Here is a 25516-nt window from a genome sequence, read left to right as displayed (position 1 = left end):
TGAAACAGCCAAATGCAAATGCGTTTAATCCTTTTCTCTTTGTGTCACTTGTTGAGCCCCGCACTGGACAAAACCGGGACAGTGCAGAGATTATGATAAGGCATATTTGCAAAGTGTTTTCAATTTTCCAAGTCCTTCACAGATTTGTGTTAGTTGACTTTCTATTGATTGTTTTTATATTAATGATTTCGGTTATACCATGAAGATAAGTCTTACTCCTAGTACGGTTTCCTTCTGTTTCAGTGATGTGTGCATCATAATTATGACAGGGATAGGACATGAGTCTAATTTTTCCTGAACAGGTCAGGAATTATCAATATATTGCAAAGCATTTTTAGAGAAATCACTGCTAAATATGGTCTTTGAGGAAATCAAGCATTTGTAGTCAATTATGTAATAAGAGAGACAGGGGAAGAAGGGGGGGATTCAATGAAGCAGGTGTTCTCAGTTAGTTGGATTTACTTAATATGTGCATGTGTACAGCAGAGGGACATGCGTGTGTGCAGCACAGGGACATGCGTGTGTGCAGAACAGGGACATGCATGTGTGCCGAACAGGGACATGTGTGTGTGCAGAACAGGGACATGCGTGTGTGCAGCACAGGGACATGCGTGTGTGCAGAACAGGGACATGCGTGTGTGCCGAACAGGGACATGTGTGTGTGCAGAACAGGGACATGCGTGTGTACAGCACAGGGACATGCGTGTGTGTGCAGCACAGGGACATGCGTGTGTGCAGAACAGGGACATGCGTGTGTGCCGAACAGGGACATGTGTGTGTGCAGCACAGGGACATGCGTGTGTATAGCACAGGGACATGTGTGTGTGCAGCACAGGGACATGCGTGTGTGTGCAGCACAGGGACATGCGTGTGTGCAGAACAGGGACATGCGTGTGTGCCGAACAGGGACATGTGTGTGTGCAGAACAGGGACATGCGTGTGTGCAGCACAGGGACATGCGTGTGTGCAGAACAGGGACATGCGTGTGTGCCGAACAGGGACATGTGTGTGTGCAGAACAGGGACATGCGTGTGTACAGCACAGGGACATGCGTGTGTGTGCAGCACAGGGACATGCGTGTGTGCAGAACAGGGACATGCGTGTGTGCCGAACAGGGACATGTGTGTGTGCAGCACAAGGACATGCGTGTGTATAGCACAGGGACATGTGTGTGTGCAGAACAGGGACATGTGTGTGTGCAGAACAGGGACATGTGTGTGTGCAGAACAGGAACATGCGTGTGTACAGCACAGGGACATGCGTGTGTACAGCACAGGGACATGCGTGTGTATAGCACAGGGACATGTGTGTGTACAGCACAGGGACATGTGTGTGTATAGCACAGGGACATGTGTGTGTGCAGAACAGGGACATGTGTGTGTGTCCAGAACACGGACATGTGTGTGTGCAGCACAGGGACATGCGTGTGTATAGCACAGGGACATGTGTGTGTACAGCACAGGGACATGTGTGTGTGCAGAACAGGGACATGTGTGTGTGCAGAACAGGGAAATGCGTGTGTACAGCACAGGAGTATCTTCATGTTGTTCAAATTTTATATTCGTTACTAGAACAGCCAGAAACAGAGAGAAAAAATACATTTCTATTCGCCACATGCTGTATTAGTGTTACTGCACTAGCTAGGATCTTAATCATTCAGGAGTTGGATTAAACCATTACAGGCCTGTTACATCAGTAAAAAAATACAAATTTATGTTTTCATAGGTATTCAAGATAATTTCATTAATCGTCTCGCTTGTGATAAGCAACAAAATGCCGACTACAGGTCACTCAGTTATTCAAAATGATCTAAGTTACAGGTTATTTAGTTATAGGCCCGCCTCACCTCCGATGGATCAGTCAACAGTAGGTTTTCAGCACGTGCAATGCGCGTCCACGCGAATCAACTCGGGGCCAGAATAATAAAATAAGGTGGTGTGGGGACAGTATGATCGGCGCACCCTGAATGGCAAGGCTTTTTCAGCTAACCATCTTCTAAACACGGGGACCAGCAGCTCCTTAAACAAGAAAACAAACGTTAACAGTATAACAGGCTCCACCTTGTTTTAAACTTTTGCTGCGCAACATCTTCATGGCGCCAGGGAGGATAAGTGGCTACTCAGCGGGGGGGTATGCGGGGAATTACTTTTAACACTTCGGATACAAAGCCAGGGATGGAATTAATCGGAAAAACTACTATTAAAACAAGGTAAGCCAGCTTACAAAACAGCGGATTTTACTTTTTATTCCAAATAAAACGTGGGGTTACCAACTTCAGCCAGGTGGCTGGAGTGAGGTTTTCAGTTCGAGTTGTCTGCACACAAATGTAACAGTTCTTACCTTGTAAATAGTCTGTATTTAACCGTGTAAATTCCCATTTGACGTAGCAAATTTTTGGTTTATAATGGAACATTACCAGTTGACCGTAAGATTTCCTGCGTGAATCTGAATGCGTGAGTGTAATGCCAGATGCTTGAGATTTGGCAACCCTGAAAACGTACATTTTTTTATTTCACCTGAGTTGATTTATATAACAAATAACATCACTTTATACAGTTGTTAAAAAGCAGAAACTTCAACGAACATGAAAGCACCAATAAACTACGTCTTCAAATATCCATCCATTTTCCAAACCGCTTGTCTTACTTGGTCGCAGGGGTCCGCAGCCTATCCCGGAAGCAATGGACACGAGGCAGAGAACAACCCTGGATAGGGGGCCAGCCCATCACAGGGCACACTCACACACCATTCACACACACGCATGCACACTCACGGGCAATTTAGAAACTCCAATTAGCCACGGAAACCCCAAGACGACATGGGGAGAACATGCAAATTCCACACACATGCGACCCAGGAGGACACGAACCCGGGTCCCAGAGGTGTGAGGCAACAGTGCTAACCACCATGCCGCCTCCATCTTCAAATATTTATTTAAATATTTCTGTTTTAATATTCAGAGAGAACAGGCCTGGTGGCATTATAGCCTACGCATTTTGAAGTGATTTAATTTTGCACTAATGGCACTAGAGATTTTACAGTTCTCAGTTTCTGGGGTAAACAAACACAAGTTTGTGTTTCAAATAGGAGAGAAATCTGTGTATTTGTTTACTGCACAGTCAGACCTTAATACCATCCGTTAACATTGCTTTCATTTCATCTTGGTGAATATAGTGCAACCACCCATCCATTTTCCAAACCGCTTATCCTAATGGGTCGCGGGGGGTCCGGAGCATATGGTGAATATAGTGACTTTCAGAAATCGAAGGGGAACTTTAAACATTATACTTAGCACTTTTAATTTTAGACGACTAAATCAACTGAAGTTTTAGTTCACTGTAATTATGATATTTAGTCAACTAAAACTAAAATTATGATTGACACTAAATGAGAAAATTAGCAAAACTTTTCAGGAAGAGTTTTATGTTTTCTCATTTAAGGCATGTTGGAAACTACCAGGCTGCAGACGTGAAAACCTGCCTTTGCCATACCGGGAGCGGAACCCGGCCCGCCAGGCTACAGGGATGTCTACTTTCGTCAGCTGGCTGACATGCGATTTTCATTGCGGATAAATCTGCACAATGCTTTACATGCATGTAAGAGTTTTATTACCTTGTAAACAGTCTGTTGGGTTTGAAAACTGCCCCAGTGCTTTTGATGTAGCTAATTTGGGGCTTAAAGTAGAAGAATATATATTTACCATAACACTTCTTGCAACAGCATGAAAGTCGGAAAGCGTGAGTGTCACGCCAAATGCGTGCAAGGTCGCCACCCTGTGGATGAATCGGGAATCGCTGGACCGTATGGAAGCTCCGCGCCTCTAAACACGTGACCCAAAGAGGAAACAATAGAAACGCCTTATCGCGCCTCCGGTCGGACGATCTTCGGCTTTAAGTGAAACAATTGTTTCACCTGTAACGGCTCACCATTGGCCTGCACCGCTGAAATGTTTCAGGACTGTCCCGCGCGTGATAGGGGTGATAGGCACAATAATGCTTCAAATCAATTTGCATCCAATTTAGCCAGGGTCTCTGCGATGAACGCAGGACCGTTGTCTGTGGTGATTTTAGATGGAATGCCCCATCGCAGAATCACCTCCTTTAGCAGACATTTAGCCACGCTCAGAGCATCAGGGCGACGGCAAGAGAATGCCTCCACCCATCTGGAAAACAGATCTACAATCATCAAGCAATACTTATATCCCCTGCACGGCGTTAGCTCATTGTAATCTATCTGCAGGTGATCGAATGGGCTTTGGGGACTCGGGGTCACTGCAGGGTCGGTTGGAGTGCCCTTTCCCACACTGAATTTCATGCACACCATACACTTCCCGGAGAATTGGGCAGCAGCTGCGGCAAACCCAGGGGCATGCCACACCCGAGTCAGCTGCCACCATCCCGACACGAGACACATGATCCAGGCTGTGAGGGACCAAGTAACGTAATTAAAGAAACAGAGCTTTATTGACCCCCGAAATGCAAACAATAACAAACTCAAAACCTTAATAACTGGGCCCATAAAAGAGGCCAACAAAAACAAACATGGCATAATTTTACAAAGCAAAACAGTAACTGAAGCAAACTGACCTTTCTAATATGGTAACATGAGGGAACATATATAGCGGTTTGGCCAAACCAATTAACACACAAAAGGGATAAAACAAATAAGCACTACATATAACTAAACAAAGCAAAACACAGCTAAACCCCAACTCCCCCCTCTTGCCATGGCAGCACATGGTTCGCTCCTACTCCAGGGGTTGTCTTTTGAGACACCTCCGCCCTCAGCCACACCTTTACGCTGAATAAAAGACCATCCCCTACAAACAAAGTAACTACAAACCAAAGAGATTAAACAATCACTGCACACAACCCTACAATATCAAAATATATATACACACACGCACTACACCTAACACCAAAGACAAAACACAACTAAAACCTATGAATTACTACTGTAAAGCAATTTAATTAGAAAATGCATACAAATACTGAACTAAGTTCTTACTGTGTGGCTGTAGCCATCACAAGGCCATGAACGGCTTTCTCCATCCCTGGATACACAGATCTCTTCATCCGCGTAGCTCACCCTCCGTTGCACCTGTTTGAATCAAAAGGAAGGTGGGCGGAGTCAGGGAAGAGGCGTTCAACCTGGCCAGGAGTCATGGCAACGAGGAGGGTAGGCGGAGTCATGACAGAGGTGCTCACCCTGGCCAGGAGCCATGGCAATGAGGAGGGTAGGCGGAGTCATGACAGAGGCGCTCATCCTGGCCAGGAGTCATGGCAACGAGGAGGGTAGGCGGAGTCATGACAGAGGCGCTCATCCTGGCCAGGAGTCATGGCAACGAGGAGGGTAGGCGGAGTCATGACAGAGGCGCTCATCCTGGCCAGGAGTCATGGCAATGAGGAGGGTAGGCGGAGTCATGACAGAGGCGCTCACCCTGGCCAGGAGCCATGGCAACGAGGAGGGTAGGTGGAGTCATGACAGAGGTGCTCACCCTGGCCAGGAGTCATGGCAACGAGGAGGGTAGGCGGAGTCATGACAGAGGCGCTCACCCTGGCCAGGAGCCATAGCAGCAGGGGAGTTGGGTGGATCTGTGACACTCACCCTCACATCCTGTAGGACGGCATTTCTGCTTTTCAGAATGAGTGTCTGTCTGAAATTATCTTCTACATCATGCTAATGATTTAGCTGCTCTATGCTCATCTGCAAGAGAAAAATGAGGATATAGCAGTTCAGAAAAAAACTAGACTTATTTGCTTCATTTGCTTGTATTTTAAACTCTGTGAGCAGGAATGATTCACCATGAAGACCAACAATCAATTATTTTACTATGAAATTATGTTTCTAAAATTATAAGATTCCAAATATTTATTCCTGGTAACAGCAGGACAAAAACTTTGATGCTCAAACTGTTTTCTTTTTTACAGACAACAAATACACAGAAAATGTATCACTGCACAAACAAGCTCTCTCAAAGATGATATCCTTTGATAGAATGTACAGGGGCTCACAGTTCTTCATTTCATGCTTTAACTTTTGATGTTACCAAAAATACCAGTGACTCACATGTATGACAGGAAACCAAGCAAGATAAAGAATTTTTAAAAATCCGCTTTGGCTGCACCTGCAGTTCATTTAAGAACAATGAGACATCGACAGTAAACAGTGACGGATTTGGATGCCTTACTGTCAGAAGCCCGTCTTCTGTTGGTCTTGCTGTGGTTCATCAATGTCCCTCTGTGTCTTTGATGTATGCTGGAATTAGATATCTGACTCATACATCTGCCATCCCAGCACTGCTGAGTGCTGGTTTTGAATGTGGCCATAACTGTGTCTGTGTGCAGTTTGCAGGCTTCCTCTGTTCACATGGCATTTCTCCACCTTCCAGTGCCCTGCAATGGACTGACGTGCTGTTGAAGGTTTACCTCACTTTACACTGTGTGCTTCCTGCATTAGGGTCTAGAATCTGTCTTGATCCGATCTAGATTCTACATAATTATTCTAATGATGAAAACAGACGAATCTTCGACGCAACAGGGGGATCAAACAAATATACTTTTCATATAAGCAAAAACATAGTATAAGTACACATCAACACTAATTCATGCATCATCTGTATTCATGCTGATATTTTAATTTCATTAATAAAGGAGTCTATCTTCCAATAGTTTATTTTCTGCTCAATAGACAAATAATAATAGAATGACATGCTGAAGTGATAAACTTTCAGCCTTGTGGTTTTGTCACTTCCTGTTTAAAGTGTCCACTCCCCCTTCACTCTGAATAGAAACGACAGACAGTGAAGGTACAGAGGATGAGGAAGTGAGTGTCAGTCTCCACAGATCTGGGCTCAGTGACACACACACATATGGATCCTCTGATGCTCCTGTTTCTTCTCATTGCTGGGCGCACAGGTGAGTGTCTCTCATTACAGTGGTACTGAGTAGAGATCTCTCTCCTGCTCCTCCACACACTGTCAGCTACAGGTTGGAGATGATGATGGAGATCTGTTGCTAGTTACATGATGATGCAATTGATGTGTTCTTGGAAATAATGAATACTTTTTCAATTTTAACAAATTTCACATTTTTGCATACAGTGGTTATCACGATGAATCACTTATATGGATCAAATACTTGGGACAGATTAATTCTTGTACAAATATTGTTTTGATAATTTGTCTGTCGTAATCAAGTAGTCAGCTTTCACTGTTCATTTTGGGTCTTTTTTACTGCAGTAGTTATTTTCTTTGTTTACTTTACTTTGATCATCCTACTTTGCCCTGCGGTAACCCATCTGCTTCTGGCTAGCTACTTGAGGCTAGCACAGAAAACAAGACTGGAAAAAGAAAGTCATTTTCTTTCAATAACAAATATAGAATAATCAAAACTTATGATAAACCACCAAAAACAAGGCCACGGAGATGCAGCAGCAAAACTACAGTGAGCGGTTTGAAACAATGTAACATTCTGAAATTTGTGCTGTGTGTTGCGTCGGGGCAGGCAAGCAGGCAATGGAAGCCTTATTGACGAGAGACAGACTCAGGACAGGGAGCATGAGAACGTCAATGACAGACCTAGGGGAGACAGCCTAGCACACAGACTAAATACACAGAACTAAAGGGACGGAAACGCAGAACGGCTGAGAACAATCAGGAATTCACACGAGGATGATAAGGGGGTGTGGCATACAGGAGTATCGTACGAGCAGGTCATGACACTGTGTAAAAAAATTCTATTGAATTGAATATTTACGAGGGGCGGCATGGTGGTGCAATGGTTAGCACTGTTGCCTCGCACCTCTGGGACCCGGGTTTGAGTCTCCGCCTGGGTCACATGTGTGTGGAGTTTGCATGTTCTCCCCATGTCATCGTGGGGTTTCCTCCGGGTACTCCGGTTTCCCCCCACAGTCCAAAAACATGCTGAGGCTAATTGGAGTCGCTAAATTGCCCATAGGTGTGCATGTGTGAGTGAATGGTGTGTGAGTGTGCCCTGCGATGGGCTGGCCCCCCATCCTGGGTTGTTCCCTGCCTCGTGCCCATTGCTTCCGGGATAGGCTCCGGACCCCCCGCGACCCAATAGGATAAGCGGTTTGGAAAATGGATGGATGGATAGATGGATGGCTGAATATTTATGTACAGTATTATAGCATATTCGAATTATGCACAGATCAGTAATTTAATTTGTACGGTACAGTAATTCGAAAAGCGTTTGAAAGAGCTGTACTGTATTTTGACATCGTCAATAAAATTCAGTGAATAGTGACTGTATAGCGTCAGTTTTATTACCTTATATTCATGTAAAAATATACAAATCTCAATTAGATGATAATCTTCTTAAGACATAAAGAGAAAACATGTGTTATAATGATAATCCGCTTACAGTATAGTGATTAATTTCGCCCAGAGAGACGTGATCACTTTAGGCGTCTTCCACTATAATTCCAAAAGAAATTATCTTTGTGAAGTGTTTGCAAACTATTTATGGAACAGTGATATTTAAGACATGACCAATTTATCATGAATCGATTTATTGATATTGTTTAGTATAACATTTAAATATTCTGTGTGATGTTGTCATGTCTTCCTTTTAGTGATCAAGCAGTATAAATACTCTGTTAGTGCTCATAAAATGCCCTTGTCTTTTGTACCCTGTGATTTTCTGTGAGGGTGACAACTGATCTGACTGGGGTCATTTCAGTTTGCATGGTCTCCCTGTGGTTACATTGGTTTCCTCTCAGTTCTCTGGTTTCCTCCCACAGTACAAAGACACGTGGTTCAGGTGAATTGGTGCCTCTAAAAGTGCCCACAGTGACTGTGTGTAAGTGTTTGCTCTGTGACAGACTGGCATCCTGTCCTGGGTGTTCCCCTGCCTTGTGTCCTGTGCTGCCTCAGATCAGCTCCACGCTCCCTGTACTGTATTGACCCTTTACTGGGTAAGCATGTGGAAGATGGATGGCTGAACTAAAATATTGAACATTTTTTACATATCATTCACAAGTCAAATATCACAGAAATAGGTGTATTTATAAATACAGTCTTAGTGTGGTCATCACACAAAATGATGAGCCCATTCATTCACCTCTCCTGTGCCTTATTACCAGTGATTTAAGGTTCTGGTTTTCCTCTCAGGCCTTCCCACACACTCCCAAACTCTGATAAACAAATGTGACCCTAATCCAAGTATTACACAATCAAAAAAACAGGGTTGGGCCCGTTGGGCATCAGGGCTGGTGTGGTGCTGAGGCGCCGCCCGCCGCATTGTGACACTTGGGTCCCAACTTGAGCTGACCCATCCGGGTAGGCCTGTGGAATGTCTTGTCTCTCTGACAAGATGACCATCTCCCTCTGCTGTCGGGGAAGCATTAGAAACTCTGCATTTCAGTGGTGACATTCTCTAGGGTAGCCAAATCTCTGTAGCTGGATATAACTACTTTTGGTCTGGTCGCTCTGACAGCTGCCATACTCGGAGTAGCTATTGCTGTGGCGGATCGGCTCCTCCCGATGGTGTATGATATCACCCCTTTCAACGACCATATTATGAGACTCAGGCTAAGGCAGTCCTTTGGTGTTTTGTCTGTTGTCTTAGTGTATGCTCTGACTGTGCTGAGAGATGTTATTTTATTTTCTTAATAATAAACTTGAGATCCCATCCCATCCAGGGTGAGCCCTTGCCTTGTGTCCTGTGTAATAGTACAGATGTGACTGTACCGTGTTTCTATAAAGCATGTAAGACTTTACTGTTCACATCCACCCTCTTATTCAGCTCTTTGGTCCAGCTGGCTCTGTATGTAGGACTGAGCTGATCGGTGCTGCTGTTGATTATCAAGGTGGTTTTACTTCAGTCAGAATAGATTCACTGTTTTGTTCTTCAGGTTTAAATGTGATATGTGTGACTGACAGACACACTGGTGTATTATATGTCTGACAGGTGGGAGCAGGTTCTGGATGCTGTACTGAAAGCTGGGACTGGTGTGTTTTATCTGATTTGCACCATCATCGCCATTCAGCTGCACTGGACCTCCTGTAAAAAGAGGGAACCAATCAGAGAGAAGCAGAGGGTCTCCCTGGATCAGAGGAAGGTGGCAGAGGAGATGACCTTCATAGAGCAGAATGAGTCAGAGGAGCTGTAAAATAAATGGTTATGCTAACTGCAGTGAGGCCTCTCTCACTAGGCCCTGCTCAGTCTGTACAGTCATAGCATGAGAGTCAGTTAAACACAGAGGGGTTGATTATTTGCTGGGAACCTGTACAACCATGTATTGGCCACTTATTCACAAGTGCTTTGCTGCCACCTACTGGTTAATGTTTCATAATAGTTATCTAGTGAAGGTAAGACTGGATTTTATTAAATTGTCTCTTAATTCTGAAAAAATACAGTACTATGCAAACGTCTTGGGCCATCAAAGAAAATGTTTAATGCTATTTATCTGGGTTGTATATATTTGCTCAGAACAAAAACACAATTATCATAAAAATATATGCAAATTAAAAGTAACAATAAAAACTAACAAGAATTTCTTCTTTTCTCCAAAAAGTTACTGATGCCTTCTTGGATCGCTAGATGAACCACGCTTTGGTTCCTAAACCTCTCCTCAGGGGCACCTCAGCAATTCCATGTATTTGTAAAATTTCACCACCAGCTCAATTAATTAATTTAATTATTAAACAAATGTTAATAATGCATTGATTAGCCATAGGAGGTGTGTTAATGGTCAAGTCAAAAATATATGGGTCTATTGGATGGTTGGTGAAAAATACTGTAGTGACTTTAGAAGAGATTTTGAAATGACTGGGCTGCCACACTTTGATGGACAAAATATTATAATTCTAGATCAAGATGAAGATCATTTGAACATCATTTTCTTTGACAGCCCAAGACTTTTGCACAGTTTTGTATATGTCTTTTATACTGGTCATTATTTGCTTTAATACATGATTAATAAATTGCTACTTTACAAAACATTTAGTATTTTTCTGAAATTGGTAATTATTAAAAACGAATTTCACAAACTTAAATGGTTTGGGGTTTTTAGGTCACGCCTCCTCGTCAGAGCCCAGCAATCAGGGACTCTTTTAGAGAGTGATGTAATCAGGACCACCCACTTTTCAATCTGCTGTACAAATACACCAGCTTGTGTCTGCTAACAACAGCCTGTACATATCAGATAAGGAGGAAACAGTATCACATATATATTGGCCAACATCAAATGAAAATGTAACACACGAAAACAGGACTGCCCACTTATCACTCTGCGTAAAATCACACCAGCTTGTCTCAGCTGACAGCAGCCTCACATATCAGCTAAGGAGGAAGACGGCATATCAAAAGTAAAAAGAAAGACACCATCAAATGAAAATATCCCTGTGTGATCTATTGGTTTCTGCTTTCGCTCCCATTAAATGACAGTAAGTCTAGTTGCTGTCCGTGGTGCTGAAAACCTGGATCAGTAAATTCCAAATGAAACTTTAAAATGAAACTTTACCTGATTTAACTGTAACTCACTTATTTTGTTGGCAATGATGCTTTGTTGAGTCTAGAAACGCGCAAAGAGGGTTACAGATAATTTAATTTAAGTAGTTTTACTTAAAAACCAAAAAGATTTGAACAATCAGTTCAACTTTGGACTATAGTGCTTCACAAAAGTAAAATCCATCCAGTTAAATCTCTTTACCCCCAAGTCAAGAAGATATCAAATGCAGAAGCACATTGTGGGAGATACAAGGTGCAGACACATTAAAAGCACTTTTTTGTGTGAACATTATAAAACAGATTGATACACATTAAGCAGTTTGTAACTTTACATCCAGACCTACATCAGTCAGAAAAAGCAGGCGATGACCATCCCATCCAGCAGCTTCATCTCTGATTGTACAGAATCCCTTGTCAGGGTAACTTCTGAAGTCATGACTAAACTAATTTCCAGCTTTGCCTTCAGCTTCATCGGTTAGATTAAATTAGGAACTAAACTAAACTAGGAGGGAAATACAGTCAAGCTACTTAAGTAGCTGAATTTTGTGTATCCACTAGAGGGCAGCCACACATAGATTCCCTTATGAATGGTTCTGATGCTTCAGGAAAGCACTGTACAGAGACCCAGGTATGCCAGTGAGGAACGGATAAAGAGCAGACGGATCCACCAACTAGCTGTAATATGTAGTATTTCAATTGAATTTAAACAAATAAATATAACAGTGTCAGAGTGTCAGATCCATGTGAGTTTTTATGATTGATGAACTTTGAAAGCCTGAATATAACTGAGGAGGCCCACGGACCCCATTATGTGTGAAACACTATTGTGGTGCTGAGAGAAACACAAACAGCTCTCAGTCTGATAGGACTGCTGATAAGACCCACATGAAGTGAATCACCTGACTTTGCCCCCCCAGGACACCCCCACCCCTGTCATACAGACACCTTCCTAACGGACCTCTTGATTTGTACTGATCCACAGGTATTAAAAGGACCTACTGCAGTGACATTTTAAAACTGTATAAAACATAATAAAGACTGAAACAAAGGCCTGAGGTCAGACCCTCTGCATGTAGCACACAGTGTTTCTGCAGAGTCTCACACTCACATCCTGTATAACGACATTTCTGCTTTTCAGAATAAGTCTGATTTCACTGCTCTTTGCTCATTTGCAATATGAGGAAGTAACAGTTTAGAAAAGAACTAGACTTATTTGATTAATTTGTTTGTAGCTCTGTGAGCATGAATGATTCACTGTGAAGACCAGCTATTAATAATTTTGCTATAAAATCATGTTTCTAAAATGATAAGGTTCCAGATGTAATTAATATATTTATTCCTGGTAAGAGCAGGACAAAAGCCGCATCAAACTGTTTTCCTTTTTACAGACAAGAAATAGACAGAAAATGCATCAGTGGACAAACAGTTTATGAAAATCAAAGATAGATGGATGATTTTTAAACATTTAAAACACACTAAAAAGGGAGGCAGTGATGTTAAGGAGAGTCAGGAAGTGAGTGTCAGTCTCCACAGATCTGAGGGCAGTGAGACACACATAAGGCTCCTCTGATGCTCCTCTTCATCCTCTTCTTCACTGATGGGCCTCCAGGTGAGGATCACTTACTCTGGGACTCCACCATTCAGCGTAGTTAAGATGAAGATAAATTTTGCACAATATAGTTACTACATCTGTATGTTCATATTAATATTGTTCCATGAAGTTTTATCACTTCCCGATAATGGTCTGTGGTGGTAGCATGTTGACTGACTGATTTTAGAATTGACTGCAGTCTTCTTTGTGTCCACTATGTGGCAGCAGTATAAAGGAAATATCTTATTCTGTCACAGCTGCTGGTGTGTGTAAAAATTCACATACTCTGATAACAAGTAATTCTGCCTCCAACTGTTTGTCAGGGACCTGGGCAGGAATGAATTACATGCCGACTGTACATACAACAGAGATAGGTTCCTGGGAGAACTTTGCCAGAAGTTGAAACACGACTTTAAGAATGACACTGATCCAGAAGTGGATAGTTTAGGTCTAGAGAGTAAAAATCCAGTTTTAGATGTTGTTTCAAACAACTAGTTGTGTAAAGTGCCACAGACACAGAGTACTCAGCTGTTTGGTTGAAACTAAATCTTGGTCTGGACTTTTACTTTCTGGACCTGAACTATCCACTGCTGCACTGACCCCCACCTTCTTGGGGGAGGGAGTCAGTCCAGACCAGGTCCCGCCCCCCAGCTAATAGGCTCCCTGGAAGCTGAAGGGTGTTCCAGCTAGACAGTGCTGAGTGATCTGAGTAATGGGGGGAGCACGGTCACAACAGAGGGGGAAGTACCCCCCCCCCAGGAAGTAGAAGCGGAGGGTGAGGACAGCTCACTTAATTATCAGTCACTGTTTCTCAGTGGTGCTATAGTTTGTCTCTCTCGCTGACAGTTTCTTGCTGATGTAGAGCCCTGGGCACTGCTCTTCCTCCTGCTCTTCCTCCCCCCCTGCCCCCAGACACCCTCCCTCCCCCAGTGACACACACCCCATGGCAGTGCTGCTGGCCTCCTCAGCACATGCAGGGCTGCCCTTATAGGGCCACACATGCCACAGCCAGTCACTGCTGTAAAGGACGACGTTGGTCAGGTGGGCTGTGGTCTGTCAGTAGGTGACACAGAAGACAGCAGAACTCGTATCAGCCAATCAGAGAGGAGAAAGTGGATTTTTCATTGGACTGATCAATCAGCAAGTGAGTGTCAGTCTCCACAGATCTGAGGTCAGTGAGACACACATAATGCTCCTCTTCATCCTCTGATGGGCCTCCAGGTGAGAATCACTTACTTCAGGATGGTTATTTCTTCACTTCGTGTTTATAATGACTAACAGCAGATATCCCAGGAAAATGTATAAATTAACTATAACTTGACAGCATGTAGTTCAACCCTTAACTGCGTATGAGCCCTTCAATGGACGGACATCATATGGATTAATGTCGGGTAGGAGGTTATATTCAGAGTACAGGCAGTCGTCAGGTTACAAACCAGATCGGTTCCCAAAGTTAGTCTTTAAGGTGAATTTGTAGGAAAGTCAGAAAAGTAAATGCAGTACATGATAATAATTATCATTATTATTACTGCTATACAGTAAAAAACAAACATACAGTACTGTACTTCCAGCCAGCAAGCCGCTGAAGCCGTGCAATGATTTCAGGAGCGTCACTAATGTCGTGTCTGTTTGTTATTACAAACCATTGCATTTAGCCCAAATTTTTAATATAAAAGGCTTCATGGCAGTCCGATCGTAAGTATGAGCTGTCCATAAGTCGGCCTCCTTAACTCGGGGACTGCCTGTAAAGACATCTGGGCTGACTGACTGATTTTAGAATTGATTGCAATATTTTATTTGTCCACTATGTGGTAGCAGTACACAGAAATGTTCTAAATCTATCATTACACCTGCATGATGGACTGACAAAGTCTGCAGATATTCTGACATATTGCAGTACCACCATATCTGTACCTGTAATCAAAACAGTGACAGTGAGAAAATCATTTGTGTTTTTATACACTGACACACATTTTTACAATGTGGTTTTATGGACAACATTGACTGCCATATATTACTAATAAGGGGCAGCATGGTGGTGCAGTGGTTAGCATTGTTGCCTCATGCCTCTGGGACCCGGGTTCGAGTCTCCACCTGGGTCACATGTGTGGAGTTTGCATGTTCTCACCATGTCGTCGTGGGGCTTCCTCTGGGTACTCCGGTTTCCCCCATTGTCCAAAAACATGCTAAGGCTAATTGGCGTTGCTAAATTGCCCATATGTGTGTGTGTGCGAGTGAATGGTGTGCGAGTGTGCCCTGCGATAGGCTGGTCCCCCATCCTGGGTTGTTCCCTGCCTTGTGCCCATGGCTTCCAGGATAGGCTCCCCGCAACCCAGTAGGATAAGCGGTTAAATGGATGGATGGATTATTAATATCCCTATGACTGTGTGAACTTTTATATGTAATACAACTTACAAATGTCATGATGTACCAAACAGTACTTAAAGCTGGATGAGAAAAAGCAACAAAGAACCTCAAATAATTTTTCAAATGTTTATTGTTTTACACAAGTAGCAAAGGGGTTCATAATAAAATAAAATATGCTGGCCTATAAAAAAACAAAAATTCACAAGAGACAAAATGAAAAGCAAACAAACAGCAGGACATGACAAACTTTCTGTGGTCAATCATTTCTTTAAGAAATCGGTATGGGCACAGAACCTGCTCAGTATTTGGAGGGGAGCGTCTGTAAAAGCACAAAAAAGGAACACGTTCAGCAACGGTCTCTGCAAGGGGATTCAAACCCACACGCTTTAGCGTTCGGACACCTACAAATTGTACAAATGAGAAACTTTAAACATTACAAGCTAACGTTAGCTGGCTCACCGGAGAAGCTCTGCAATAAGGGGAAACGTGTCTAATTTACGCCGTTTAAGCTACCATTAGCTAACTAGGTAACAGCTACCATAACTCCAAAGTTTAACTGAGATGTCAAGAAAATCAGTTACTAGCATACTTGACATTGCAACATTTAGTACGAGCCATTACAAATGTAAACCACATAATAAAATTTGAAATATACACGCCAATACGGTAAATAATAACCTTAACAACACCATATTCGCTGCAGCCTCCCGGATCCTCGTCTTCCGGGTCGTTTGCAGGGTGCGCGTGACGTCAGAGGCAGAGCGTGCAAATGACAGAGAGTGCGCGTGCTGCAGCTCGTACTGACTAGTAGCGACAAACGTAACAAATATTACGGCAAATGAAATACTTTGGTGTACGGCAGAGGTGCAGAGTTTGCTGGAAATTTTTACGGACTACAGTGTCCAGGAACAACTAGATGCAAAACACAAGAAGTCCGAGATATTTGTTAAAATACGGGGCTACCTTCTTATATGTGCAGCACGATTCAATTGTATTCGCTTAGTTGCTTACTGGATAAATCTATGAGGGCTGTGTGTCAATGCACGCAAGACAACCCCAGATAAATCGCAAAATAAGGACAATCATGAGCTCCGATATTCTGTGCAGTAGTGCTGTTCTTCAACACAAAAGACAACGCATGAAACAGCAAAGCACAACACAGAAAGTAGCACGGTGATAACGAAAGCGTGTTCAGGCCTGAAACTTTAAGTGCAATGTGTGCGCTGATCTGAGAGGCAGTCATACTAAGCCACAGTGAGTACACCCACAGAGGCGATCCTACTGGGCCTCTTGTTTTCGTATTGATCCACAGAAATTAAAAGGACCTAATGCAGTGGCACTTTAAAAACTGTATAATGCATAATAAGGACTGAAACAAAGGCCTGAGGATAGACCCTCTGTATGCAGCACAGTCTCACCTCAAGTAACTGAAAATATGTCAGCTACTTTATACTCGTGCATAAGAGAAATATGCAGGGCTGCCAATTCTAACGTATGTGACGTGACACACGCTCTCTGACTCTCGCACTCATGCCAGAGATCTTTCTTTTTATTATTTTTTTTACTTTTTTTTAATTATGCATGCAAGAGATCTTAAGACAAGTCTATATTATTCCATTATGAACTTAAAATTTGCGGCATCAAAAGTGCTGTGGTAGTTTCAAACCATACTGACTACAACTAATGAAGCTACCCTGTGAGCTAAAATGATACTTTGTAAAGACCAACTATCATTTATTTTATGTTGCTAAAATAAGATTTCAAATATTCTTAAAATATCTGTTCCTGTAAACAACAGAACAAAGACAACATCAACAATGTTTTCCTTTTAACTGATAAGAAATACACAGAAAATGCATCAGTGGACAAACACACATCGTAAAGATTATAACCTCTGACAGTATGTACTGGCCCTCACTGTTTTCTGCAGTGTCTCTCCCTCTCAGCTCTTCATTTCACACTTTATTTTTGTATCTGCAGAAAATAGCTGTGAGTCACATGAATGACACAGGAAACCAAGCAAACTGACTTAAATTTCTTAAATATTCCCCCTGCTCTGGCATGTTCGCCCCATGTCAGTGTGGGGTTTCCTCTGGGTTCTCCTGTTTCACCCCACAGTCCAAAAACATGCTGAGGTGAGTTGGAGTTACCATATTGTCTGTAGGTGTGCATGTGTGTGAATGGTGTGTTTGCCCTGCAATGGGTTGGTGCCCCATCCTGGGTTATTCCCTGCCTTATGGCCATAGCTTCCCAGATAGGCTGTGGACCCTCGTGACCCTGCACAGGACAAGTGGGTATAGAAGATGGATGCATGCATGGATGGATAATATTAATGGATATAAACTGGATACTGTCGTTCATGAAGTCTTCTTTACTCCGGCTGAAATTTTAATTTTATTACTGAAGGAGTCTATGCATTGATAGTTTATGTTCTTGAGTAACAGTAATGTTATGACTTGATGAAGCGCTAGACATTCAGCCTTATGATTTTATCACTTCCTGTGTAAAGTGTCCACTCCCCCTTCACTCTGCCTGCTGTGTGTGAGAATAGAAACGACAGAGACAGTGAAGGTACAGAGGATGAGGAAGTGAGTGTCAGTCTCCACAGATCTGGGCTCAGTGACACACACACGTATGGATCCTCTGATGCTCCTGTTTCTTCTCATTGCTGGGCTCACAGGTGAGTGTCACTCATTACAGTGGAACTGAGTAGAGATCTCTCTCCTGCTCCTCCCCACACTCTCAGCTGCAGTTTGGAGATCATGATGGAGATCTGCTGCTAGTTATAATAATGTGGTCCTGGATATTTTGAGTACTTTTTGATATTTAACAAATGACACATTCTTGCATACAGTGGAAGCCACTTATTGTGATCACGGTAATATGGATCAAATGCTTGGCACAAAGCCATTCCTGTACAAATACTGTTTAGATAATTCAGTTATAGTAATCAAGCAGTCTGCTAACACTGATCATTTTGGGTCTTTTTCGACATGACGACCTATAGAAAAAATGAAAACGGAGGTAGTAATTCTTTTTTTATATATAATGTAATTTCACTTTGATCGTCCTGTAACTTTGCCTTGCGGTAACCTGCCTGCTTCTGGCTAGTTACCTAAGGCTAATGCTGCGTGCACAGAAAACATGAAAATGTGCTGTGAAAATACAAATGTATTGAACTGAATATTTATGTACAGTACTGTACTGTATTATAGCGTATTTGAATTATGCACAGTTCAGTAATTTAATTTGTACAGTACTGTAATTTGAAAAGCGTTTGAAACAGCTGTACTGTGTTTTGACATCGTCAATAAAATTCAGTGAATAGTTACGCTGTGCAGTTTATTACCTTATATTCATGTAAAAATATACAAACCTCAATTAGATAGTAATCTGCCTGAGGCATAAAGAAGAAGAATAAAATCTGTTGTAATGATCATCCGCTTATAGTGATCAATTTTGCCCAGACAGACGTGATATAAACAGTTTCCACTGTAATTTCAAAAGAGAAAATTATACCTCATGAATTTCTAATTTTGTTTTTTTTAAAAAGCAGATTTCATTTGCTTTTTAAAGTCTTTTGCAAACTATTTCAGGAACAGTGATATTTAAGGAATGATCAATCTATCGTGAATCAGATTATTGATATTAAGTATAATATCTAAATATACTGTGTGATGATGTCATCTCTCCCTTTTAGTGATCAATCAGTAAAAAGACACTGTTACTGCAGATAAGATGCCCTCGTCTCTTGTACCCTGTGATTTTCTGTTAGGCTGACTGGGGTCATTTCAGCAGTACAGGTGGTTATGTGAGCAGACAGCCGGGATGCCATCTGTCATTTCTGTGTGTACAGTCAGTGGGGTCTAAACACCCAGCTTCATGTGCTACTGGAGCAGGTCTGTGTTTATCAGGGCTCAAGATCAACCTCAGGGATCGAGATTAGACCTGCTTGTCTTTCACTCTACAGTGGGTTTGGAGAGCTAATTAACCTCTAGCTGGTAGAGACTAGGGGCATTGTGGGGGCCTCACACCCCCAAGCTTGTGGTTTTGATATCTGGCCTAGCTCTCTGTGGGCAGTTTGCATGTTCTTCCTGTATCTATGCTGGTTTCCTCTCAGTTCTCCGGTTTCCTCCCACAGTCCAAAGACACGTGGTTCAGGTGAATTGGTGCCTCTAAAAGTGCCCATAGTGACTGTGTGTGAGTGTTTGCCCTGTGACAGACTGGCATCCTGTCCTGGGTGTTCCCCTGCCTTGTGCTCTGTGCTGCCTCAGATCAGCTCCACACTCGCTGTACTGTACTGACCCTGTACTGGATAAGCATGTGGAAGATGGATGGCTGAACTAAAATACATTTAAATACTTTCTGTATCTCATTCTTAAGTCAAATACCACAGAATTAAGTTTACAAATGAAGCCTTAGTGTCACAGGGGTGTGGTCGTCCCACAGTGACAAGCCCATTCATTCACCTCATCTAGGCCTTTTACTAGGGATTTAAGGTCCTGATTTTCCTCTCAGACCCTAGAACACACTCCCAGACTCAGATTCCCGATCCCACATCCCGCTGTAGCCCTTCCCAAGATCCGACACCTGTTTTGTTTTCCTGTGTCTCTCCCTTGTTCTTGTGACAAAATGACAGTCTTTGTCTTTTAAACATCCCCGTGGTTCTAATAAACGAATGTGACCCTAATCCAAGCATTATACAAACATTATACAGTTACTTAGAGATACTGCGATGTGGAAAATGTGAATTCAGTTGGTTGTTCTCCCTGCAGGTGCTGACAGTGTGTTCACAGTTGGATGGGTGACTGTACAGAGAGGAGGATCTGTCACCATCCCATGTTTCTGTGATGACAGATATAAAACTCATGTGAAATACTGGTGCAGAGGGTTTAATGTAAGTTCATGTACACCCATAGTACACACTGACTCTCCACAGGAAGGTAAAGTGTCAGTCAGAGATGATCCTGACCAGCGAGTCTTCACTGTGACCATCAACAATCTGACAGCTGAGGACTCTGATAGGTACTGGTGTGGTGTGAAGCATAGTGGAGCCTCAGATGTTGGAGATCGGGTTAACCTGTCAGTCATTGATGGTAAGATGTCTGTACTGCAGACTGTAGCCAATGAAATGCACAGTATGTAACATGTCATTTAGCCAGAAAGGAAGGACATTAACAGAAATATTAAAGGAAAAGATGCTTTAATATTATAAAAATCTGCATTTTATTTTCATTCAATGTGATAAACGAGACTTGGAAGAAGTAACAAGTGACAGTTTAAATGGACGACTACATGGGGTTAAATATGATAAGTAATATGTTAAGAAATGTCAGTTTATTTGACAAACATTTACATATGCATGTTGTAATGGGCTGATATTCATAAACATTTCATTGCTATGCAAATCTTTGAGTGTTTTATCTGTGTGTTCAGGTCCTCCAGGGCTGTCAGTGGAGAAACAGGAGGTGACGGGTGTGGATGGAGACAGTGTCAGTGTTCAGTGTTACTATGGAAACAACAGAAGACATAGGATGTGGTGTAAGATTGGGGGCTCCTGTGCATCAGAGAGATCAGTGAGTTTGGATGGGAGGCCTGTCCTGATCAGGGATGACACAGTAAATAAAGTCTTCAGTGTGACAATGAGTGGGCTGGAGAGGAAGGACACTGGCTGGTATTGGTGTGCTGCTGGAATCCTGCAGATCCCAGTTCATATTACTGTTAAACGTAAGTAATTCATTTAAATCTGCATGTGAATCATTTATGCTTGAATATAAATAGATAAAAACTAATTAACCCTACAGTTTCCTTCATGAAGGGGGTCTGTGCTTCTTTGTGGGGATAGTCCCCTATTTTCAGATATTGTGAAATAAGGTAATTTATTGGGATTATAGTTTCTATGCTAGTGGCACGGTGGTCCAGTAGGCGGCGCTGTTACTTAACACCTCCATGTTTAGGGGTTTGAATCTGGCTTCTGCTCTGTGTGTGTGGAGTTTGCATGTTCTCCATGTGCTGTGTGGGTTTCCTCCCGCAGTCCAAAGACATGAAGTCAGGCTAAATGGCGTCTCTAATAGAGAGTGTGTGTCTATGTACCCTATGACTGACTGGCATCCTGTCCAGGATATACTCCATCCCTGTGCCCTGTCCTACCTGGGATAGGCTCCAGGCCCCACATCCCTGACCAGGAGAAAGGGGTAGAAGATAGATGGGTGGATGGCTGTAGTTTTATGTGTCTATGAATGTATTGGAATATTGACTTACACATCAGCCTTAATTCTTAGAGAGACATCCTGTAATTCAGCTCTGATAACCTCATCAGATACTAATACTGTCATGACCTGCTTGTCGGCTCCTCATGTGTACCACGCCCCCTGCTTACCCACGTGTTCTTTACCGATCGTACCCAGCTGTGTCTGATTATTTTCAATCAGTCCTGTGTATTTCAGTCTTACCTGAGTCCTTTGTCTGTCATTGTTGTTAGCTGTAGTATTGGTGATGGTTACCTGCCTGTTTGCCTGCTTCGTACCAGCTAACCCGCACGATCACCTGCCTGCACCACCCCGATCGTGACAGAATGACAGACCGTAAGAAAAGGAGGAAGCAGAGGAGAAGGAAGCACCTGGAGGAGCCGATCAGTCTGGGCGCCTGCTCCCTCGCCAACACCTGGCCTCTCGCGGAGGGCGAGAGAGAGGAGCTCGTCCTGGGCTCTGACCCAGAACCGCTCTATCTGGGAGCCTACTCCCTAGCGAGGCTCTGGGCTCCCAGCGACGACGACGAGGAGGATGAGCCCTTCACGTTCCCTGTGCTGGACCCTATCCCCCCGGAGCAGCTACCGCCCCTGGACCGGTACAGTTACCGGCCCGAACGACTGGCAAATTGGGGAGGTTTTAGGGCTGTAAGGGACTCGATCCCCCGAGTGCCCCGGGTCCCGAAGAGGATCGCACCCGTCTCCCCCTCCCAGGACTTGCCAGTTCTGCCTGCGCTGTCAGCGCAGCTCCCGCCTCTGCAACCTGCGCAGCCGGAGCAGCCATCACCGCTGTCCGCTACGTCTGCGCAGCTTCCTCCACCTGCGGCTTGCCAGTCCGAGCAGCCGCCGCTGCCTGCGGACCCCACTCCCGTGCAGCTGCCGCTGCCTGCGGACCCCGATCCCGTGCAGCCGCCACTGCCTGCGGAGACCACACCCACGCCCAAGGCGCCCTCTCTGCCGCTCCTACAGCCTGCAGCTCCCGGGCAGGCGCCCCCCCCTGCAGCAACCTGCAGCTCCCGGGCAGGCGCCCCTTCCACTGCCTGCCCTAGTGACTTTGCCCCCAGTGACTGCTCTGTCCTCGCCCCGTCATCCTTGACCCCGATCGAGGGCCGTTTTGTCTGTGTCCCGCAAGGGAAGGGGACACAGACGTCGGACTGGGGTCCCACCCGCCCTGCCCCCTGGCTCGCCCTCCCTCGCCTGCGCTAGGGCTCGGTTGGCACCTGCGGGTCCTGGCCCTCTGGGTCGGCTGTCGCCTGCGGGTCCCCCTCCGCGGCCTCGTCGCCCTGCCTCGCTCCCACCTCCGGTGCCTGGTCGGTCGCCTGCTATGTCCCCTTTCCTGCTTTGTCTTTCTGCCTTCCCTGTCCTTTGTCAGCTCCTGTCTCGCGTCCTGTCTCTTGCCCTGTTTTGTGCATCGGTCCTGTTTCCCGTCTCTCGTTGATGGTTCTGTTTCTTTTGCTCCAGGTCCCGGTTCCCGTGTCCCGTCTGTCGCCTCCTCCCTGGCACGCCCGGTGAAGCGCGCCTTTGGGGGGGGTTCTGTCATGACCTGCTCGTCGGCTCCTCATGTGTGCCACGCCCCCTGCTTACCCACGTGTTCTTTCCCGATCGTACCCAGCTGCCTGCCTGCACCACCCCGATCGTGACAGATACTTTACCCAACACCCGAGGCCTGCAGCGGGGCGTCCGGGCCTATGCCAGAGCCCCAGAGCTGTGGTGCTAGAGATCGACTTTTATTTAAATTAGAAATATATTATTTTATACTATTCACAAATAAGACAGATTAATAAATAGAGGTAATGTGCTTTCTGCCAGGATGGGACTGCTGGCTGTCTGCTTCTTACATCCAGGACCAGCGGTTAAACGAGATGTTACAGTCACTCTGCAGTCACCCTGCAACAATTTGTCAACCGGTGGCCATTTTGTTTCATTGTTTGCTTCCTTCTCATGGGCTTATCGCTCACGACTCCAAAAGCTCTTGTGCTGACGCCCCGTTACCCACTGTCGCGGACATTAGCTGACCGACATGCCTAGACATGCAATACGCATAAATCCCCACCCCAAAACAGGATGGCTGTGTTTTACCGATATAAAATAGTACATTTTGTTTAAAGCTACAATAAATATATTATAATATTTTCATAAAATAATTAATCTCACCTGTTCACTATCAGTGCCCTGGGATATTAACACTTTGGTCATGACACTAATTCATTGTTCTGCATCTAATCATTTTCTCTGTAGAATATCTTTCATAATTTATATTTCAGTTTCAAGAGTGACATTTTCTTAGTCTTTATTGACTAACAGAACACTGTTTTTATTAACTATCCTTTCTCCTGTTTCCACTGCTCTCCTTTTCTCTGCACATGATGAAGAAGGAGGGGATTAATAATGAAAAACGGAGGTAAGCATTCAGCAGCATTTACAGTAGTGTGGGGGTCCTGCTAGCAGCATTTACCTGATCACACAGTGATGGGAAACTGTCATTTTAATTTTAAGAAAAAAAGATATTGTTTTTTATTTCATTTTCTTAATAATGAACTTGAGATCCCATCCCATCCAGGGTGAGCCCTTGCCTTGTGCCCTGTGCTGCTGGGGAATGACTGCAGGCCTGTTTTTACAAAATAGTGTAACATGTTGTGTGATAATCTCTAGCTATTTTCATGCTCTTTGTTAATGTCTCCTGTTCCTCACATGTGTCCTGTGTAATAGTACACATGTGACTGTACCGTGTTTCTATAAAGCATGTAAGGCTTTACTGTACACATCCACCCTCTTATTCAGCTCTTTGGTCCAGCTGGCTCTGTATGTAGGACTGAGCTTATTGGTGCTGCTGTTGGTCATCATCATCACATGGAAAGTGCGGGACAAACACAGTGAGTGGCAACTTCATGCTTTTATCCTTTTCCAAAGATTGCTTGACAGGGACACAGACAGCAGCATTCAGACACACAGGTCTATGCAGTGAAATTAAAACATAAAACGTGGTCACAACCCTTTGGAAAAGGAATAACAGTGCAGAGCTAAAATCCACTATAGTACAAACAGGACATCAGAGGACAGCAGCCTTTCTAACCCGAACCCTTTCCTCCATGATCCTGCAGACTTTCCTCTGACCCCCTGAGTCTGTGTCCACCCAGCTGAGCTTATAAAAACCTCCCTGAATTAGTTATTCTAACCAGGGCCGGCTGGGATTCACTGATTGGTTACCAGCAAGCTCAGACTGGTAATCAGTTGTCATAGAAATAAGAAAACTATTGCCCCTATTCAGTAAATAGTTTTACTCATTAATTAGACTTGATAATATTTTCAGATGTATGTACATGCTGATTAAAAGTGAATGTGTTTGTTACAAAGCAAGTCATCTGTGTCGGTTAAGGACAGAGACAATGGTGTCAGCAGAATAATTTTCTATTTTTTTCCTTGTAGAGAAAAATGTGGCTGGGAGCCAAAATCTAGGAAGGACAGTAAGTTCATGTTTCATATGGGAAGAAAATCTGTCATGCTCCGATCGTGCCGATCCTCTTGTGTGCCACGCCCCCTCACCTACCTCATGTTGAATCCTCGTGTTATCATCTGCTTTTTGTTACATCTAATTAGTCCTGTGTATTTAAGTCCGCCTCAGAGTATGTTTCCCCATTCAGCGTATTTCCGAACCCACAAATGCTACCCAGGGTCATTAACATCTTAATGTTACTGGTGGTCCTTGAGTTCCCGATGGTGTCATCCCCTAATAAATCCCTTGTTTTCCCGATCGTGGCATATATGGTTGCCCGTGTCTTGTATGCACCCTGTACGACCCTCGCATGTCTTTAGCATCATGTAAATTACTCACTTTTA

General features: G+C 43.9%; 1 protein-coding gene and 1 long non-coding RNA gene across 8 annotated transcripts; one reads left to right on the top strand and one right to left on the bottom strand.

Annotated features, from left to right (window-relative positions):
• The first annotated feature begins 1803 nt into the window (after nucleotides 1–1803).
• Nucleotides 1804–24038, top strand: LOC125740344 (uncharacterized). 7 transcript variants are annotated; one of them, XM_049011337.1, is made up of 4 exons: nucleotides 1804–2209; nucleotides 17984–18112; nucleotides 20372–20528; nucleotides 20869–24038. In XM_049011337.1, the coding sequence occupies exon 4, from the start codon at nucleotides 22007–22009 to the stop codon at nucleotides 22883–22885; it is 879 nt and encodes a 292-aa protein (XP_048867294.1). In that variant the 5' UTR covers nucleotides 1804–2209; nucleotides 17984–18112; nucleotides 20372–20528; nucleotides 20869–22006; the 3' UTR covers nucleotides 22886–24038. The 7 variants fall into 7 exon arrangements, with proteins under 7 accessions (XP_048867294.1, XP_048867296.1, XP_048867291.1 ...); XM_049011339.1 differs by lacking the exons at nucleotides 1804–2209; nucleotides 17984–18112 and adding exons at nucleotides 6804–6917; nucleotides 20208–20329 and having other exon boundaries at nucleotides 20458–20528; XM_049011334.1 differs by lacking the exon at nucleotides 1804–2209 and adding an exon at nucleotides 17505–17567 and having other exon boundaries at nucleotides 20869–23995.
• Nucleotides 15545–16184, bottom strand: LOC125740361 (uncharacterized). The gene is made up of 2 exons (XR_007397585.1): nucleotides 16111–16184; nucleotides 15545–15751 (listed from the first exon to the last, which is right to left on the bottom strand). It is a non-coding gene; the product is annotated as an uncharacterized LOC125740361 (long non-coding RNA).
• Nucleotides 24039–25516: the final 1478 nt, after the last annotated feature.

This window comes from Brienomyrus brachyistius, chromosome 4 (assembly GCF_023856365.1).
Source record: "Brienomyrus brachyistius isolate T26 chromosome 4, BBRACH_0.4, whole genome shotgun sequence".
NCBI classification, from domain to species: Eukaryota; Metazoa; Chordata; class Actinopteri; order Osteoglossiformes; family Mormyridae; genus Brienomyrus; species Brienomyrus brachyistius.
The sequence above is the reverse complement of the archived record's forward strand: the minus strand, read 5'-3'. Positions and strand labels throughout refer to the sequence as shown.